At 40.8% G+C, this 20,415-nt stretch overlaps 1 protein-coding gene across 2 annotated transcripts in view; it reads right to left on the bottom strand.

Annotated features, from left to right (window-relative positions):
• Nucleotides 1-1,768: 1,768 nt before the first annotated feature.
• The window catches only part of mgll (monoglyceride lipase), a 39,801-nt gene continuing 21,154 nt past the window's right edge, over nt 1,769-20,415 (bottom strand). For both annotated transcript variants that reach the window (XM_056422867.1, XM_056422866.1), the window contains 4 exons: nt 10,977-11,087; nt 10,391-10,480; nt 8,699-8,914; nt 1,769-7,413 (listed from right to left, as the gene is read on the bottom strand). In XM_056422867.1, the coding sequence (XP_056278842.1) occupies nt 7,282-7,413; nt 8,699-8,914; nt 10,391-10,480; nt 10,977-11,087 (549 nt within the window). In that variant the 3' untranslated portion in view covers nt 1,769-7,281. The remainder of the gene's footprint in view (nt 7,414-8,698; nt 8,915-10,390; nt 10,481-10,976; nt 11,088-20,415) is intronic.

Raw genomic sequence — 20,415 nt, 5'->3', positions numbered from 1 at the left:
GGTCAGGGCAAATTCATCCCCTGAGATTAATAAATCAGAGTCCCAAAACCAAATAAAACATGAAATATAAATCATTGTATTCAGAATCTTCAGCCCAAATCCTTGGTTCATTCATGCCTTGCCTGCATGTGCACCGATCTGTAAACACAGCTCAAACTCCACATTCATATGACTGAGGCTGTCGTCAATGAGTTATGTGATGCAATACCACCACCTAATGGCTGATGTGTGCTTTTCAATTCAATTTAATTCAGTTTATTTTATATAGCCCAATATCACAAATTATGAATTTGCCTCAGAGGATTTCACAATCTGTACACATACGACATCCTTGTCCCAAGACCTCACATCAGATCAGGAATAACTTCCAAGAAATAGAAAAAAACCTTTCTCAGGAAAAAAAAGGTAAGAAACCTTCAGGAGAGAAACATAGGACGGTCCCTTCAATGAATATGACATAATAAATAATTTTTAAAAGAACCAAGTCCACTGCTGGCACCTTTTGAACCACACGAGTAGTGTTGTCCTGCATCATTTTTGAGTTTGCACATGAAACAGCCCACAAACCAGTTTGTCAGATATACTGACCTGTGTCACATTCAGCTTCACTGTGCTGCATGCATTACAGGAAAGGAACGTTTCAAACTGTACGTGACTTGCAGCTCGCTGAATCCTTGACGAGATCAGCATGTAATGATTGGTCCCTAAAAGTATGCCAGTGATGTCTTTCTTGAAATTAGAGTGAAAACACAACAACACAAAACGAAACACAATGCTCTTATAAAGTGATTCAAATGAATCCGAATATGATTTAATAATAAACTGAACTAGGAAGCAAAATAAAAATATTTGCCATCACACTGAACCCAATATGAAGAGCAGCTGTTTACGTATTCCAGTCAGGCTGCATAGTTAAACATTAATAAGGTTTATTCTGTGTGAAACTATGGACATCATTGACATTGAATTTGTATTGATTTTTTACTACATTGTATAGACACAATGTTGTCAACAATGTTGTATTTATTGCATACATTTGAGTTAAATTAAAGGTTTTACTGGCCTTAGAGATGTAGAACACAACAATAGAGTTTCTTAGTTTGGTTTAGTTTATTTGACAATTTATTAAAATAATACACTGGTTGCAACACGCTCAAGGAAAAGAACATCAAGGATAACCAAATAAAAAGGCACAGGACTTATTACTATAGTTGTCCTTGTTGTAGTTAGATGTTGAAGAGGTGCTTGTGTGTATTGCGTGGCAATTCAAATATAGATCTTTACCAATAACTATGGCAAGAAGTATTTGTTCATAAATATTATGACACCCAACAATAACAAACCGTGTTAAAGTTTTTCCCCAGTTTCTGTCAAAGAAACAGGCGCCAACTGTGACTTCTTTAGTGCTTTTAGTACAGAACAATTTGCATTGGTATTTTACCAATCTGTCTGTTATTATCATGTAATTGCTTGATTTTTCTGTTTTCAGTTGTGAGTTCAAAACACAGACTGGACAGAAATTCGGACAGACACACCGTTAAATAGAAAGAGAGAGACAGGAGGAAGAAGCAGACAGACACAATTCCTGAAACAGAAACCGATGAGACAACCAGAAACCCAGAGTAGCAGAGACACTGTGTGCAGTTTATCTATATGCACACACACCTATAAACTCACACACAGGCACAAGCATACTCGGATACACAATAGTCATCGTAATAAGGCACCAACAAACACCAGACCACAATCCAAAAATAGACGTACAATACTTGGTCCCATAAAAATCTTTTAATTGTGTAGAATGCTGAAACATGCTGCTGTTGGAAGAAAACCTGATACCGGCATTTAGTCTTCAAACACTCTTTGACCAAATTGTCTTTGATCAAAGATTTAACACACAATTGTATGACTGTAAAGAGCTACAATAAGTTCCTCACTCATGTACATTTCATTTTAAGTTAAAAAAAAAGAAAAGAGGAGATACCTCAGGATTAAAGAACAAGTTAAGTTCCTAAAAAAGAAAATTTGAGAAAGAACTTCACGGATTTCCCCAACCTGTAGCAATTACACGCTTTTAAAATCAGATGGTTACAACATTCTTAGTTGTGTGACAAACAGCACAAAGACTTCAACGCCGACTTCAACACACAGTAGTAAAATACTCTATGCAAAATCATATCAGAAACAGTCAGACATTATTTTGGATTGCTGTACATACATACAACCTTGAACCAATTTCCATCTCTAAAAGTGAGCTTCGTGTAACTGAGCATTAACAGTAAAAATGACAGAATATGATTGGTTTATGGTATAAAAAGTGCCTTGTCATGATGCATTATCAATATATAGTAGCCTATACATAAAATTAATTTCTATAAATACTCCAGACAAGATAAATAAAGAATTTGTAGAATACATCTGGGGCTTGATTTGTGTTCTTCCATCTAGGATTGTTAGAAATAGTATTATATTGCACAGTGTGTTACAATTATGTTCAGTAATAAAGCAGTCCGACCACTAGAAATAAATCAAATACACCTGCAAATTATTTATTATGTAGTTTACTTGTTCATCAAATTAGCAAGACTTGAATGAGGGTTTTGTTCCAAAACGCAATATCGACCATTTTAAAATGGCATCTGCATTTTCAATAAAAGGTTTTTAAAGACTAGTGTGTAACTTAAGTTCCATAGAGAGGGAATGATGACCATGACTTAGATCATCTGTATATGTTGACATATTTACAGCATTTTGGAGAAGACCTTTTCAATTCTTGTTGTCAACTAGAGAACTGACGCGAGACTTCATTCATGCAAACTCTGCACGGAATCTTATATATATATATATAACAGTTATTTCAACAGTTATTTTCCTTGAAAAAGTCATAAAGTTTAGTTAAAAAACAAACAAAAAAACCACACAAATCCTGCAGGCTAACTGAAATTCGCTTTGTCAGCAAAGCTGAAGCCAAATTAGATTCCTTCTTTTAAAATACATCTCCTGTCCTGAATAAAAATGATATTAACAGTCGATTGGATTATTACATATTAACAGAGCAACGTATCTGTGCATGGCTTTCTCGGAGTATGGCAAACCTGCATACAATTCATGCGCCAGTAGAAAAGGGTATTGGCATGGACTGGGGAGGCTTACAGTGCGAGCCTTTGCACACTGTGAGGGTGGTGATTAAACACCTTTAAGGAATGAATAGGAATACATTTTAAAAAATGGAAAAAGTGTCGGATTCCTCTCTAATTTCCCTTATTGTTCTTCTTCCACCACTTTTTAAACAAGACAGGGGAGAGATGGGGACAAAAACACAGAAACCCTTTTGAGAAAAAAAGAAACATTTTGGGCCATTTTGTAATTCATTCTTTGCAAAAATGCAAATAGTGTATTTTCAGTAAAAACAGCAGATGAGCCTGATTTGAATTCAGTGACTGTGTGCAGCTCTTGTTATTCAATGGGAGCTGATGACTGTAATTGTTTGCTCTCTTATCTCCACGCTCACACAAAAGGGGATCCTCTGAGCAGCCAAATGGACAACCCGCTCTGAAAGCACGGCCACTCTGCTTCACATCTCGCACCATTAACAAATACAGATTTTTTCAGCGCTGCTCACTCTATCCCTCGCCATCCCCATAGCTAACGATCGCAGTAATATGCACTTGTGTAGTCTAACAGGGAGAGTTTTTCAAATGTACTGGACGTGTCTGCATCCATTGTGCAGCCGGGGTGCTATTACCAGTGTGAATCCAACGGGGACCGTGCAGCCTTTGTGTGTGCTGTGCCGGCTGCAGCTCAATCAGGAGCACATTGTGTTTGAAGTGATTTGATATGAGGTTGAGGGTAGGGGTCTGACTCCCACTGGGACCGGCAAAGACATTACATCTATGTCTGCTTCCGAGGTAATGTAACCTGATATTTGGTCTGACATTCTGAAATACCCTCTATTTGTTTGTTTTTCATTGACTCTTTTTTTGTTGTTGAGCATCCTCTGCTATATTTCTTTTCAATGCATTTTACCAAAACTATCAAACAATTTGCTTTGTACAGTATATATCTCCCATGTGCTCATTTTTCGTGCAAATCTCAATAGCTTAATCTCTCGTTTTCCATTGCAATGCCAGGTTTTCAACACCAACATCATAAAACAGTTTGCAAATACCAGAGACATCCGCTACTTCTATTCAAGTTGCGATATTCAGCTGCCATTGGTTGAAGGCAGGGTACACCCTGGACCGCTGACCAGACTATCACAGGCCATGAAGACACTCCATACACTCTCTGCATGAGTCCCTTTGAACTCTTTGGAAGGAGGGAGGAAGCTGGAGAGCCCAGAGAAAACCCCACACAGACACGGGGCGAACATGCAAACTCCAAGCAGAAGGGCGTTCCAGCCTTGGTTCTGTGAGGTGGCAGCGCTACCCTACCATATGCCACTGTGCAGCCTTTATTAAAGACAATACAATATAACTAATTAAATAGCAGAGCACATCAGAGCTGGAAAGTGTCAATATGGCATGCAGACTCAAAAACGTAATTATTTTTTCATTCTTGAAGTCATTTAGCGAGTTTGATGCCGCATTAAGCCCAGCAGGGTCAGGGTCAGGTTAAGTAACGGGTTCCCTGTTCAACGATTGACCACTAGAGACAGTGTGGGTGGCTGACAGAGTAACTAACATGTTTGAGGAAGCCGTAGAACAAGGGACTCTGTAATGGACAGAACAAAGAGCGCTGGTCACCACAGCAACTTAAAAAAAACTGGGTGCCACAGAGTGAGATGGGAAGTAAGAAAGGGAGAGACGGAGTGACACAATAGAAACAAAAAAAAGACAGAGCAGGCATGAAGCCAAAATTGCATCTCATTATATCGGTCTTGTAGTGATCACCGTGGTTACTACACATGTAAAATGGAAGAAAGAAAGATTCTACCGTACCACCGGCCTGCTGCCGTGGTAACATGTGAGTAATAGTCGCCGTGGATACTTCACCATGCCCCTCCTACCCTCTCTCTGTCTCAATGAGTCCCTTTGAACTCTGTGTGATACAGAAAAGAAACCTCCTAAAAAGCCAGTGATACAGTCAAGTTTCTTTCCAAGAACTTTCCAAGATGCTTTTTTTCAATCGGACATGCATGAAGTCTGAAGTCAACAAACACGGACACTTGTTGTATGTCTGAACAGAGTGTTTGATGTTGGGGGTAGACGAACATGTGCCCTTTTAAAACGTATGACTCGTGCTGCTGAAACTTTCTTGAGCTTGATGAATAGGTGGAAAGATCTTTACAAGCGTAGCAATGCCTGTTAATAACAGTTTACTTGACAAGGTAAAATGGTGAGCGCAGTGTGTATCTGTCTATATTATAATTAACAGCTTCCAAAATTATAGGCTACTGTGACATTATTGCTCTGGTTTTGTAAGAAAAACTATTGAAGCCAGGGCTGAATTTAAGTACTTTAAGTAATGCAGGTTTATACTAAAATATTAGCTTGACCACTGCTTTAGCCACTCAAGCTGCGATTTAAAAGAAAACTACAACACACTATTCCTGTTGCGAATCATTTTGATTATCAAATCAATATGTTGTTTTCAACATTGGGGTACAGAAGCTGCTTCAAAGCCTTTTAATTCACAAATACTAACAGTCTATAAAGTACCCATCATATGTATGGATTTTTATTGAAATAAGAGTAAATTACCTCAAAGCTGCTAAATCATTTAAATTGGATAAGTATGTGAAAACATACATGTATGGAGACTATTTTCTAGATTGCTCTGGTGCAATCTTCAATAGGGTTTTTGAATCCAGAATCTTAATTGTTAGCCGTCTTGCCAGAGACAGAACTATCTCCACCATGCTGTCGGCACTAAAGAAAGGTCTAGCTCTACATGCTGGTAGCATTTTTTAAAAATGATTCACAATCGTTTTGGGTGGCACTAAGCACAGGATGCAGCGAGGAGGATGCAGCCAACAGATGCTTATACCCAGTCTAAGCATCCGGGGGTCTGACCAAATTCTCACTCACTGGTATCTATTCTAAAGAACATCCTATCCCCTATGACTGCTGCATTGTTCTGAAAATGCATACATCCATGTTACTTAAAGGTGATTTTAATAAAAGTGTCAATGACAATCAAATGACAGATGCTGCTGAACAGAGGAGATCTAGTCTTTTGTCCACACTCACAGAGCAATGGGTCCCCTTTGATTTCCAGCTGGCTCCTTTTCTGTAGTCTGAGCTTAATGAAGTTAATGCTGCAGAGAATGAACCTAAAAGTAAAATCAACTGTGACCTTAAAGGTCAAAGGTCACAGGGAGAAGTGGAGGGGCTTTTACATTTTGCATTCTCCCTCTAATTCCAATTGGCAGAGAGCAAGCGAGTGAGCGAGAGAGAGAGAGAGAGAGAGAGAGAGAGAGAGAGAGAGAGAGAGCAGCTTTCTCTTGTTCTTCTACATCCTCGTCATGTCCGTAAACTATTAAGGCTCACTGTAAGAACTGAGTCAGGAAAGGATTTGTGACATACACACCGTCAGTTCACAAGTTACTATATGAGTGTCAAAAGATGCTCACAAAGACCGTCTCTCTCAAATCTGTATTATATCCACTGATGTTATGTTACTCATGCACTGCAGACACAGTGAAGACAGTAAAGCTAAGTGAGGTCCACACTCTTGAGCCCTTACACCATGCTCTGAACTACAGCAGCTGGCCTCCTCCTGACCTATGACCCGTCTCATCAGGGTGGCTGAACAAAAAGCAAATGTGCCTGTATAGATACTAATGCTTATGTACTACATCAGGTTTGTCATTACCTCCTAAGAAATGTTGTGTGCAGGAATGTGGAGGCAACTTCCTTTCTTTGAACCGCAGCACACTGTGGCTTAAACTGTAATGAACTTAGCTGCACCCGCTGAGGTCCAGTAGAGATGATCACAATGTGCCAAATAAGCATGCCGTCTGAAATACATAGTGACACATCCCTGATCAAATGCTTTGCAGGGAAACTGACCTCCAATAAGAAGTGGTTTCTGACCCCATCATCCAATTTAAATCAGAGTAACTTGGTTTGAGGTTGGTATATTTAGTTTTGTTCAAATTGTGGCCAGAGGAAGTCAGTACGCTTTTTGTACAGAGAAAATAAACTAAATATGCCCAAATGTATTAACCAGACCAGAGTGTCGTAGTAGTATTGTTTTGCCTGACGAGAAAGTGATCCGGCCTCTTGGGACGAGGTTGTCAGTTCCCTTGGAGCGCTGATCGGTTTGTCAGTCATGAGTCTAGGAGCTTTTTGGCTCGGGTGATGTCGTCGCGGGGAGGCGCTCTGTGATCCAGCTGCTCACTTCCTTCAGCACGGACTCGACCACCTCTGGGAGGTCGTGGTGAAGGCAGTGGTAGGCTCCCTCGTAGACCTGAACAGGAGCGAGAGAGCCAGAGGGATGTTCAAAACTGGTTTGTTATTTTCAGTCAGGGGTCAATGTGATCACGCACCTTCAGAGGAATACGATGAAGGTAAAGAAACAGATGATTTTCTGTTGTAAACCGATTTCCTGATACTAATTGTTCAGGCTTTTAATACGTAATTTTTTTATTTGATAATACGTGATGAAGCCATCCCTGCACCTCATGAACACCACCTGATTCATGAGAACATCCACAAAGATACAACCTGAGCCCAACCTTTCTTCTCTCTTTTCACCTTTCTTACCTCTCAATTATATTTTTGGTCTGTTGTGTGAATGTCAACTTCCTTCTTTACAAATACAAATACTTCTGCAAATGAGGAAGAGTTTATATCAAGAGGGCAAAACACTTTGAGTGTGTCTGTCAGTGAACGCACCCTGATGCAGTCAGCCAGGTGTGTGAGTAAAAGTTATAGCTGAAAGGTTTCATTCAATAATGCACTTTCTCTTTACTTACATATCCGAACATATGATTAACTGCCAGCACAGCTTAGTTTAGGCAAAGGTTTCGACCTTCATCCCAAAAGCTGTATGTACAAAAGCTTGGTTTACATGTATCGAAGGGAGCGTTAACATTTCTACACAAGTTAAAGTTGTACTTTCTGTATCAGTTATGAAAGCATTAACTTTGTTGTTAAATTTAGCAACCTTCAATACAGTCAATACAAGTGTTATTTGTATTATGTCAAAAGGCAGTTGGGTGATACTGTAACACCCTGTTCGGTTTCTCCTGTGTTCCGTGTCTCCTATGTCTCCTCTGTGTCTTCTCTGTCTTAATTGTTTAATTCCCTGCACCTGCCCTCAGCCACTCTTGTCTCGTTACTGTCTGATGTCGTACACCTGTTTCCTCCCCTATATATTGTGTCAGTCTTTCCCGTGTCTGCTGTCGGATTGTCGTCTCTAGTTCTGTGTCCTTTTCCCGTTGTCCTGTCCGTGTTCCTGGTTCTGCCTGTTGACCCTGTCTGCCCTGAACCTGGATTCTCTGCCTGCCCTGTTTGGACCTTGTTTTTTTGTAAACAGTTTTGCCTCATTAAAGAGTGCTTTTTCTGTTATTTATATTGCGTCCAGCCTGTCACTCTGCGCCTGAGCCTCACCCCGTCACAAAGACCTGACAGATACATCATTATTTTAAAATGAAGCTAGTGGAAGTTTGTGTTGATGGGATTATTTCATGTTCTTTGACCGTATTATACCAGGCAGTCCCATCAAATGTTCTATAAGCAACACTCCTCACCTTCAACTTCTTGTCTGCGGCAGAAGCTTTCTCGTACATCATCTTGGAGCCTTTGATATCGCAGAGCTTGTCATCGTCGCCGTGCAGGAGCAGGAAGGGCCAGCCGATGGTTGGGATCTCCCTCTCAATACGTGCCGCCGCCCCCATTAGCTGCATGCAGAACGACACCCGCAGGCCACCGTGGTAGGTCAGCTCATCAGTGTCATACAACTCCACCTGACAGGACCGGGAGACAAAAACACTTCCTATTAAGCATCTATGTCTACAAGCACTATAAACCTTATGGTTTAGTCCAACTATGGAAGAAAGTCAGGAGAATAAGTGCCATAAGAGTAAGTAGACTCCTGGAAAAACCCTGAATGTGGGCAAATTGGAGTCAGAGTTATAAATGGGGGGCTATGAAAAGGAAAAGAGGAAGAAAGACGACGCACCCTGTTTTTCTTTCATCAAACATGAATACTTCCATAAGGTCCACACACAGACACACACACACTTCTATTCCACGTTTATGTAAACACAGCTGATGGCCCACTCTAACAGAAGCAGCTTCTCACAGGCGCTGCTGCTTTGAATAATGAATGACTGCAAACTGAGATGGGACAAAACACGACCTGCTCAGCAGCTCGGAAACACCGATTGCAAGGGAAACGATTTGCTTCTACACTGAGAAACATATCACAAAAAAGAATACGTTACATCATACAAGTAATCTTTAAACTGTTTTACTGGACACTTTATCTAACTGTGGAACTGTATATGTATAAACATGGTGGATTCAGATGGTCACCTATCGTAGAGGGGTAGGAAGTGAGAGAGAGAGAGAGAGAGGCCCGTCGAATATTCTTTAAAATAATTGTACTGATTTCTTGTCTTTGCATTAGGACATATTTGAATGTTCATATGTGATTTGTGTCATTAAGCGTCTTGCTGAGCATCCTTGTTGCTTGGTTAGATGATGCTGCATATTATATCCTTAAGTATGCATATCAAAGCTTGTACCCGGATATACAAGTAAGAATGTAAACTGTGGGGAATAGGATCATCGCAGGATTAGTCGGACTCTTCGGAAGTAACTTTACAGATATCAACGTCATTTTGACTCGTCGGGATTACATTTTGACCACTCAGAATTTGTATTTCACATATCTATAACTCCTTCTGAAACAACAGTAAGATATACCTGTAAGCTGCAGTTATTTCCCTGAAGGCGACACTCGACTCGTCACACACCGTAACAGATATCTGTAGTTCTGTTTTGACTACTATAATATATATATATACTATATAATAATAGCTGCAAATAATAAGCTGACATAAGTATTTAAACAGTGTTAGCCAAAGCAATGTCAAAATACACACAAAGCAAAATACACACAAGTAATGTTATCTCCTTGTCCTGGAGGTGACACAGGACATGCACCTGTTTTTTAAATTACAAATAACAATGCAACACACAAAAACAAACACAGCGAGATAAGAATTCAAATGATGTATTGTAGGCTGGCCTTTCCTCTTGGGTAAGATGGAGTTGGTGCATGATGTCACACACGGACGTATAAAACACACACACAGACATTTGCCCCCCTTGAGACCGGGTTAAACTATTTTCCGCGACGCCCTTCCCTGATATTTTAATCACAGATAACAACACAGCTCTCCCACCCAAGACGCACACCAACATATGTCTCTCACCTGCTTCGGGTCCCGTGAGACCCATTTGGATTCGATGGAGCCAAGAGTGAAGCTCGGCACCATGTGGTTAAGGACCTTCGCTAGAAAAATCTGCAAAACGTCAAAAAAACAAAGAGACAGAGCATTCCAGTTCATTTTTCACACATCAAACACCTCCCTGATGGATGTTTCTATCTCTCTCGATTATTGTTTTTCTCGCCATCTGACGAGTGCTACTAGATGCTATTCATACAGTGATGAACATTTTGAGTGCGCACTGTGCACCTCTCTTCTCCTCCCATGCAGATTGTGTCAGCCTTTGGCTGCTTTCTTGCATCTAGGAGATTCAGAAAGAGATAACTGATGCGGCTCAAGTGGCACTACTACTGATTCTCGCCTTTGAAATAATAAATAGTAAAATACATAATACAATTAAGTATTATCGTCATCTCCCACAGCAGTGCTCAGTGGAGTGAGACGAAGGACTCCTGGGTAAACTGATTACTCGGCTGCAGAGAGAGCAACTCAATTATGAAGGAAAGAGCAGAGGAAACGAGAGAGCAAAAAGTGAGGAGCAGAGAAGAGTGGACGAGCGATCGTGCGGTACCTTGAACGGCGTGGCCGAGTTTGGGTTCATTTGGACCATCGGAGCTATCAGAACCACTCCGGCAAAGTCACCGGGCCTCTCACAGGCCGTCAGGATGGAGATCGCACCCCCCTGAATAGGAAAAAGGACAAAATGCATATTTTGGTCAATGAACTTGGAATTAAATTAATGAGATGTTTTTTGCATTGGAGAAACATGTTTGTTTTCACATTTATTTAAAGGTGTGATGATCCTCGATGCAGAAGGCGTGAGTCAGACCACCAACAGTGAACACATACATCGACAAACAAGGTGAGCTCTATCAGAGGCGGCTCGGCGAAACACACCACATCATCCCTACACACACACAAAAAATAAAATCACACTTTTTTTGGAGCAGTATCCAAACTATCACAAAAAACTATGTATTTCAAGGAGTCACTTAAATCTATGCCATGTGCTATAATCAAAGTAGTATTTAAGGTGTAAAGCTAAAGAACAAACAGTGTGTGAAGAACCTTGTGCTGACAACTCGGTTCCTGGGGTGGGTTTTAATAAACAGTCAAGATCGATCATGTCACAAGCTGTCCATTGGCGTCCGTGCTGTAAGGTGACCATGGTAACAATCAGCGGGTCCTGTACTGGCAACTGAGAGTCACATGACCTGATCCCAGCACTGATTGGCAATTTTGTGAAACAGTGTCGCAGGCAGCATGTTCATTTCCATAGTTTAATACTTAAACAAAGTGGCATAGTATTTGTTGAGCTAGACGTAGAGTCTTACAAACACTTGGATGGAGCAGCTTGAAATGAGTGAAATGGTAGAACATGTTTGACTTTCTAGATAAAAGCTACAACTGACGAGGAATAAAGCCCTCCAGTCAGACAAACTAATGCTGGAGAATTACCAAGAGAAGAAATCAAAACTAATGAAACATGGGCAAGAGGCAGAGTTGTTCAAGATAAAAGCAAATAAAAGCAACACGAGGAGTTAGAAAATAGAAGAAAGAGCGGAGAAGTTGATATTAGCTCCCTTAATGGGCCGTAACATAAGACAGGGAGGGGCTCAGCAAAGTAGGCGAATGATCCTGATGCGGTGGGCAGTGTGAAAACTCCTCAGAGGTCAAGACGAACATAAAACAATCTGTCTTTTGTTCAGACAGACGTGCATTTCCACCCTGCTCTTTTGTCGCCGTTGCTCTACACGACACAACGTGCACTCTGAAGCAAACGGCGAGAAGCAGCTCAGGGACACACCTTGGCTCCCATGCTGACATTTGACATTGTGATGTGAATCCTGTGATGTAGGGGCCATGGCAATTAACAGCTCTGTCGCGGCCCAGACTCAAATCATTTGGACGGGGTTCTCTTCTCATATGAAACTAGAATGGGCACTCGGTAGAGCGCATACCTTCGCATATCACAAGATTGGGCATTGAATTATGAACATTTTGGCATTAGTTGCATGCCAATTGGATAAGAATTGACCGCGCTATGGTAAAAAGAAGATTTTGACCTATCCATGACCTTGACCTTGACCTTTGACCCGATTGATCCCAAGATCTAATCAAATGGTCCCCGGATAATAACCAATCATCCCACCAAATTGCATGCGATTCAAGAAGATGTTGACCTTTTCATGACCTTGACCTTGACCTTTGACCCGATCGATCCCAAAATCTAGTCAAATGGTCCCCGGATAATAACCAATCATCCCACCAAATTTCATCCGATTCGGTTTAAAACTTTTTTTGTTGTGCGAATAACACGCATACAAATAAATAAATAAATACACGGCGATCAAAACATAACCTTCCGCATTTTCAATGCGAAGGTAATAAAGTGCAAGTGTCTGTGAGGTTGCACACAGACAGACACACACATGAGCACAGTGAGTCTGCATGGGTGAATCTGTTGCTCTCTCTCTTTCTCACTCTCTGTCTTTCTGGAGACTAATTGGCTTCAACTTTGTCTATGCAAGCGCTCTTTGTCACTTGAATATGAATATTCATCAGGCTGGGGCCAATGACAGGCTCACTCCACGAAACAGGCACCAAAAGACAAAACATTTCCCACCAGAAAATCTCACTTTCACACAAATGTACACTCACTCACTGCATATACCCACACAGACAACGGACAAGTTAAAAGAAGAGGCTGGCGAACTCCAATCCCCCCCCACATACACACACACACACACACACACACACACACACACACACACTGTACAAGTTGGCTCCAACAATAGAGAGAGAAACGTTTGAATAGGGATGATAAGAGAGGCTTGGGACAGAGAAACCCTTTAAGAAGCTGATTAGAGGCCTTCTTCCACTTTCACGCTCTGAACTTTGGTTGAGAGGATGAATACTTGTATTGTTGGTCTGTCTGCTGACAGTGGGGAGACTAGAACTGCCAGAGATTGCATTACCTCACATTTTCCCCATAATATTTAGAAGTGAAAAATGGCTTTTGCTCAATAAAAAGTCCAGTGATTTGGATTTGACTCTCTTCCAAACCGACAATATCAAACTATTCTGTAAAAAGTAAACTATTAGAAACAGGACAAAGTGAAATAACAGAAGAATTGCACAATACAACACATAAAAGTAAACATGGTTTTGCGTATGAGAAAACTGAATGAGACTTGGCTTGACAAGCTGAACAAAAAGACCGTAAAAGGCCCTGAACAGTGAACAACCATTACGTAGCCCAGCGAATAATGTGGGCTACGTAGACAACTGGAAGACTTTCTGGGGAAAACCTGATCTGATGAGGAGAGACGGCATTCATCCCACGTTGGACGGAGCGCGTCTCATTTCTGCGAATATGACCAAGTTGATCACCGGACTTAATCTATGACAACCCAGGGTTCAGATCAGGAACCGGGAGCAGAGTTGTAGTTTAACACCCTTCTCTGCTCTTCCATTCGAGCAGTTACCCACCCTTGACTTTAGAGTAGAGACTGTGTCTGTCCCACGGCCACTTCAATTAAATAAATCAAAAGTAAGCAGAAGAGGAGTCGTACACAATAACCTTATACAAGTTAACACAATTATTTCAGCAGTGCAACAAAATAGGTCTATTAAATGTGGTCTCCTAAATATTCGATCTCTGTCATCTAAAGCTGTGTTACTGAATGATTTAATATCAGATAATCACATTGATTTATGTTGCCTAACTGAAACCTGGCTGAGCCATGAAGAATATGTCTGCCTGAATGAATCGACTCCTCCAAGTCATATTAATACTCACATTCCTCGAGGCACCGGTCGAGGAGGTGGAGTAGCAGCCATCTTTGAATCGAGCCTATTAATTAATCCTCAACCAAAATTACACTACACCTCATTTGAAAGCCTTGTTCTTAGTCTTTCACATCCAACCTGGAAAACACTACAGCCAATTCGATTTGTGATTCTGTACCGCCACCAGGTCCATATTCAGAGTTTATATCTGAATTCTCAGAATTTATATCAAGTTTGGTTCTTAAAACCGATAAAGTTATTATTGTTGGAGATTTTAATATCCATGTGGATGTTGATAATGATTGCCTTAGTGCTGCATTCATCTCCTTGTTGGACTCGATTGGCTTCTGTCAGAGAGTACAGAAACCCACTCACAGCTTTGGCCACACGCTTGATCTTGTTCTTACTTATGGCGTTGACATTGAGCATTTGAACGTCTTCCCACAGAATCCTCTTCTGTCAGACCACAACCTCATAACTTTTGAATTTATACTACCGGAGTGTACTCCGTTAGTCAAAAGTTTCTACACTAGATGTCTAACTGATAGTGCTGTAGCTAAATTTAAAGAAGCGATTCCTTCTGTATTTGATTCGATACCACGTCTCAATATAACAGAGGACTCCTGGTCTAACTTTAGTCCGTCCCAGATTGATCATCTTGTTGACAGTGCCATAGGCTCTCTGAGAATGACACTGGACTCGATAGCCCTCTGAAGAAGAAGACAGTGAGGAAGAGGAGGTTTGCTCCTGGTATAACCCTCAGACCCGCAAACTGAAGCAACGTCACGAAAGCTTGAACGCATATGGCGTTCAACTAATCTCAAGAATCCCGCTTAGTTTGGCGAGATAGTCTTAAAACATATAAGAAGGCCCTCCGTAATGCCAGAGCAGCCTATTACTCATCAATAATAGAAAAATAAAAACAACCCCAGGTTTCTCTTCAGCACTGTAGCCAGGCTGACAGAGAGTCACAGCTCTGTGGAGCCGAGCATTCCTATAAACCTTAGTGGTAATGACTTTATGAACTTCTTTAATGAAAAGATTTTAACTATTAGGGACAAGATTAATAATCTCTTGCCCATAACCAGTGCCAATCTGTTCTCAAGTGGAATGGCCTTGGAAACCGCTGTATGCCCTGGTGTATATTTGAAGGGATTTTCCCCTATCAACCGTAACCAATTATTTTCAACAGTTTCTACTTCGAACACGTCTACCTGTCTCTTGGACCCCATCCCGACGAGGCTGCTTAAAGACGTTTTGCCTTTAATTGGCGGCTCTCTATTAGATATTATCAATGTGTCTCTGCTAACAGGCCACGTACCACACTCCTTCAAGGTGGCTGTTATTAAACCTCTCCTGAAGAAGCCCACTCTGGATCCAGAGGTATTGGCTAACTACAGACCGATCTCTAACCTCCCTTCCTCTCCAAGATCCTTGAGAAAGTGGTCGCAAATCAGTTGTGCGACTTTCTACATCATAATAGTTTATTTGAGAAATTTCAATCAGGATTTAGAAAACACCACAGCACCGAGACGGCACTGGTGAAAATTACAAATGACCTCTTAATGGCAGCAGATAAAGGACTCTCTCTGTCCTGGTCTTGTTAGACCTTAGTGCTGCATTCGACACCGCTGACCATGACATCCTGTTACAGAGACTGGAGCAGTCGATTGGCATTTCAGGCACGGCACTAATTTGGTTTAAATCCTATTTATCAGATCGATCTCAGTTTGTATTTGTAAACGATGACGCCGATAACCACCAACGTTAATCACGGAGTTCCACAAGGTTCTGTGCTTGGACCAATTTTATTTACCTTATACATGCTTCCTTTGGGCAATATTATCAGGAAACACTCCATAAACTTTCATTGTTACGCAGATGACACTCAACTATATTTATCGATAAAACCAGAGGAGAGCAACCAACTCTGTAAAATTCAAGCATGTCTTAAAGACATAAAAACATGGATGACCTGCAACTTCTTGATGTTAAACTCAGGCAAAACCAAAGTAATTTTAATCGGCCCTGAGCACCTCAGAGATCAATTATCTGGTGATGTGGATTCTGTAGACGGCATTGCCCTGGCATCCAACACCACTGTAAAGAATCTTGGCGTTATCTTTGATCGGGACTTGTCCTTTAACTCCCACGTAAAGCAAATCTCAAGGACTGCATTCTTTCATCTACGTAATATTTCAAAAATCAGGCACATCTTGTCTCAAAAGATGCAGAAAAATTGGTTCACGCGTTCGTTACTTGAGACTGGATTACTGCAACTCCTTATTAGCAGGCTGCTCTAATAAATCTCTTAGGTCCCTCCAGTTGATCCAGAATGCTGCAGCTCGTGTTCTCACTAAAACTAAGAAAAGAGATCACATCACTCCTGCACTAGCTGCTCTGCACTGGCTCCCAGTAAAATCAAGAATCACTTTTAAAATTCTTCTCTTAACCTACAAAGCCTTGATTGGTGATGCTCCATCATATCTTAAGGAGCTTGTCGTACCATATTGCCCCACTAGAGAGCTACGCTCACTAAATGCGGGACTACTTGTAGTTCCTAGAGTCTTAAAAAGTAGAATGGGAGCCAGAGCCTTTAGTTATCAAGCTCCTCTTTTATGGAACCAGCTTCCAATTTCAGTCCGGGAGGCAGACACAGTCACCTCGTTTAAGAGTAGACTTAAGACCTTCCTCTTTGACAGAGCTTATAGTTAGGGCTGAATCAGGTTTGCCCTGGTCCAGCCCCTTGATATGCTGCTATAGGCTTATAGCTGCCGGGGACGTTTTAGGATGCACTGAGTACCTATCTCCTCTTTTTCTCTCCTTAAGGATGAATTTTCATCTCTCAATCACACGTTACTAACTCTGCTTTCTCCCGGAAGTCCTTTTGACTTTACGTCTCATGGGGTCATCGGACCCTATGAGACGGCATAGATCCTATCTGCCTGATGGATCGTCTGGGTCGTGGAATTCCTGCTCATGACTACGCCACTGTCCTGTTGAGACTCCGCCCTCCTCCTCCCCACCGCCATCTGCCTGATGGATCGTGGAGGTCTCCATCGTGGAATATGCCTACTATGAACTATTCATACACTCTGTCATATTCATTGAATGTATTTTAACTCTAAATCTGTCCTTCTGTACACATTACATCTATTGCATCTGTCCATCCTAGGAGAGGGATCCTCCTCTGTTGCTCTCCTCCAGGTTTCTTCCCTTTTTTTCCCCCTGAAGGGTTATTTGGGAGTTTTTCCTGGTCCGATGTGAGGTTTTGGGGCAGGGATGTCTATGTGTACAGATTGTAAAGCACTCCGAGACAAATTTGTAATTTGTGAAATTGGGCTATACAAATAAACTGAATTGAATTGAATAAACCTCTGGCACTAAGGAAGTAGGAGAATGGAGCTTGAGCCAGAAACACTAATGGAGAAGAAGAAAAAATGAGGAAGAGTGAGAATGAGCCAGAGCTGAAAGCCTTGTCAGCTGATACAACAACAACAAACTGCTCTAATTCTCACATCACTGCTTCAACAAATGCGATGCTCAAATAAACCTGTAAAATAGTCAGTCTGGTCGATCAGACACAGATTCCACAGATTGGTACTTTGAACCATTTGGCATTTGCATTCCCTCGTCCATGTTTCGATGTTTTTTGAAAACTGGGATTCTTCTCTGAGAAATTAACTAATTAACACATTTTCAATGAGCTTGCAAGCTTTCAAATGTTCAATTATTATGATTTCTTTTCACTTATTAAAGTTTTTTAAATAAGACTTAGAGTTTACATTCATGTTAGGGATGTCTGAATGATCTTTATTACTTAAATTCATGCCTCAAAACATCCACAATGGTGTGTTATTGGCTTGTAGACGATATGTCCTGCGAACAATACCACAAGGCAGTTACTTGGTCATTTATTTATGACAAACCATTTTGCAGATGTGGAGATATTTCACCCCATTTGTGAAAACTCTGACCAGTTGAGAATGAATGCAGATGAAAAGTCTCCCGGGTACTACAGATGTCTGAACAGAAATTCATGCCAATCCATCAAGTAGTCGTTGAGATATTTCCCTCTGGACCAAAAGTGGTGAGTCTGGCACGACATAACAAAAGGCTAGAGAAACTTGAATCTTTCACCACTTATGACGTTACGCATTTGTCTCAGATTCAATCAGGAATTTAGCTTATGACTGCTCAGTGTAAAATATTCCAGAAACTTCCAAAAAATAACTCCCGGCAGTGCAGGTGATTTGTGAATCTACACTGCTGGGCTCAGCTAACTGCTCCGCGGTCCCTTCAGGATGTTATCTTTGGAGCGCCGTCTCTGCACATGCTGTCCAATCCACAGGGTGTTCCCATGGTCTTTGCGTCATCCTGTTCCGGCTTAACAAAGATTAATTTGAGCAGAGGAGCAGAGGAACACGCTAATAGAAACAGGATGAGGGGCCACAACACTGGGAAACTGGGAAATGAGTGCTGGAATAACATAGCAACACAATATGGGATTTGGGTTGGGTTTCCCCAAAAGTTGAGGTCTGGATTTTATTTGTTTTCCAGTAAAGGAAAAAATACGAAAGAAACACTTTGAAAAATGAAGGGCAGGAAGGACAAAAAATGTAATAGGAGTTCTAAAAAAAGAAAGGAAATGAGAAAATAAAATGAAGGCAAAACAATCTCTGAGGAAAGAGAAGACAGGAAATTAAAGCGGGGGATGGTAGAGGGGGACTGGCTTACATGACAGCACAGAAAAAAAACATCCGAGGAAATGACACAGATGGAGGTATGGACAGAAGGAAGGAAAGAACAGAGAGAAAAGAGGGAAGAGGGGATGAGAAAAATAAGAAAGATGGAAGGTTCTACCATAACTTCGGTCAGCTCTGCATTAATATTTACAGACTCTGATGTCTAAACACACTCTAAGCCTCCATCTGGGATCCCGTGGTTTAATCTCCACAAAACTATTTGTGTCTGGGCTTCAACAACCTCAGATTGTTTTGAATGCAGCATCGGTCTTTGTATAAATACAGTACTGCTGCTTGGCAAAGCACAAGCCATAAAAGGGTTGTAAAAATAGACTCAGGAATTAAATGGAGTGTTTGAAACTTGAAGCCCAACTGATGGTGTTGAATATGACCTCATTATAAGGAGAAGCTGTTGAAAAGAAGACAGTGTGATGTAAAGAAATGAATTAACATCAATACACCTTGCACCACTTTCACTTTATACTTTAGATACACTGTATACATTTTATTTGTATTTTTACATTTGAATTTCCTTTATTATTTAAATTCTTAAATGTAATATGTCCTGCCCTGCTATTGCATATTATTGTATATGTAAACATGTTTACTGCTGCTTTAAAACAAACAGAGAATGACCTTCATCCACATCAAAGTCTTTTCTAAACATTAAACAACGTGTTCAATCCGTTAACCCCCCAATGGTTTTCTCACGCTCTGGTAGCCATTCATTCAACAGTCATTAATGGCATGGAATCGAATTCTTACTTTATAAGCCATTAGGTCTGCAAGTCATTATTAAAGGGTTCTTCAACTACAACTTTAAAGTTTAACAACAGACCTTCCCAGAAGAGACTGGCTTATCTTTCTATTGAGCCTTGGCTTTCTTACGAATATGTTTTTTATGCAAAAATCATCTGGTAAAGTTGGCACGCATTCTTCCAGACTGAACATTTTTTGTGGGGATTTTGAGAAAACAGAAATATCTTTCATTCTTGTGATTGCAAGATCATGTATTCCTGTGGGGTATGACAAACTGTGAAGAAACAAATCTCATTCCAGATGCTCTGTAACTCTTTTCCAACAGGTAAGGAATGGAAAAGGCTATGAAGGGGGTCTTCCAGATAAATAAAAAGATCTAGCAACTGTAAAAAGACAAAGCTACTGTCTAGCACCAGGAAGAGGTACTGTTCCTCAAGGTTGTTCTTATTAATGACATATTACTACGCATTTATACAGTCATTATAAAGACACATAAACTTGAAAAATGTATAAATGATGCCCTAATAGACAGGGTCCCTGAAACGAGTTGACTTGAAGTTAAAAGTTCAATGTCTCGAACATTAACCAGTATTTATTATTTTCCAACCAAATAGATACAATATTTCCTCAAAGCACGTCATATCTGGTGTAAAAAGAAACAACCTTCTTTTTCCTGATGAATCTAACAAGCCCACTGAATCACGGGTCTAGCTG

This window comes from Pseudoliparis swirei, chromosome 9 (genome assembly GCF_029220125.1).
Source record: "Pseudoliparis swirei isolate HS2019 ecotype Mariana Trench chromosome 9, NWPU_hadal_v1, whole genome shotgun sequence".
In the NCBI taxonomy this organism is placed as follows: domain Eukaryota; kingdom Metazoa; phylum Chordata; class Actinopteri; order Perciformes; family Liparidae; genus Pseudoliparis; species Pseudoliparis swirei.
This window is presented reverse-complemented; position numbering and strand designations above follow the sequence as displayed.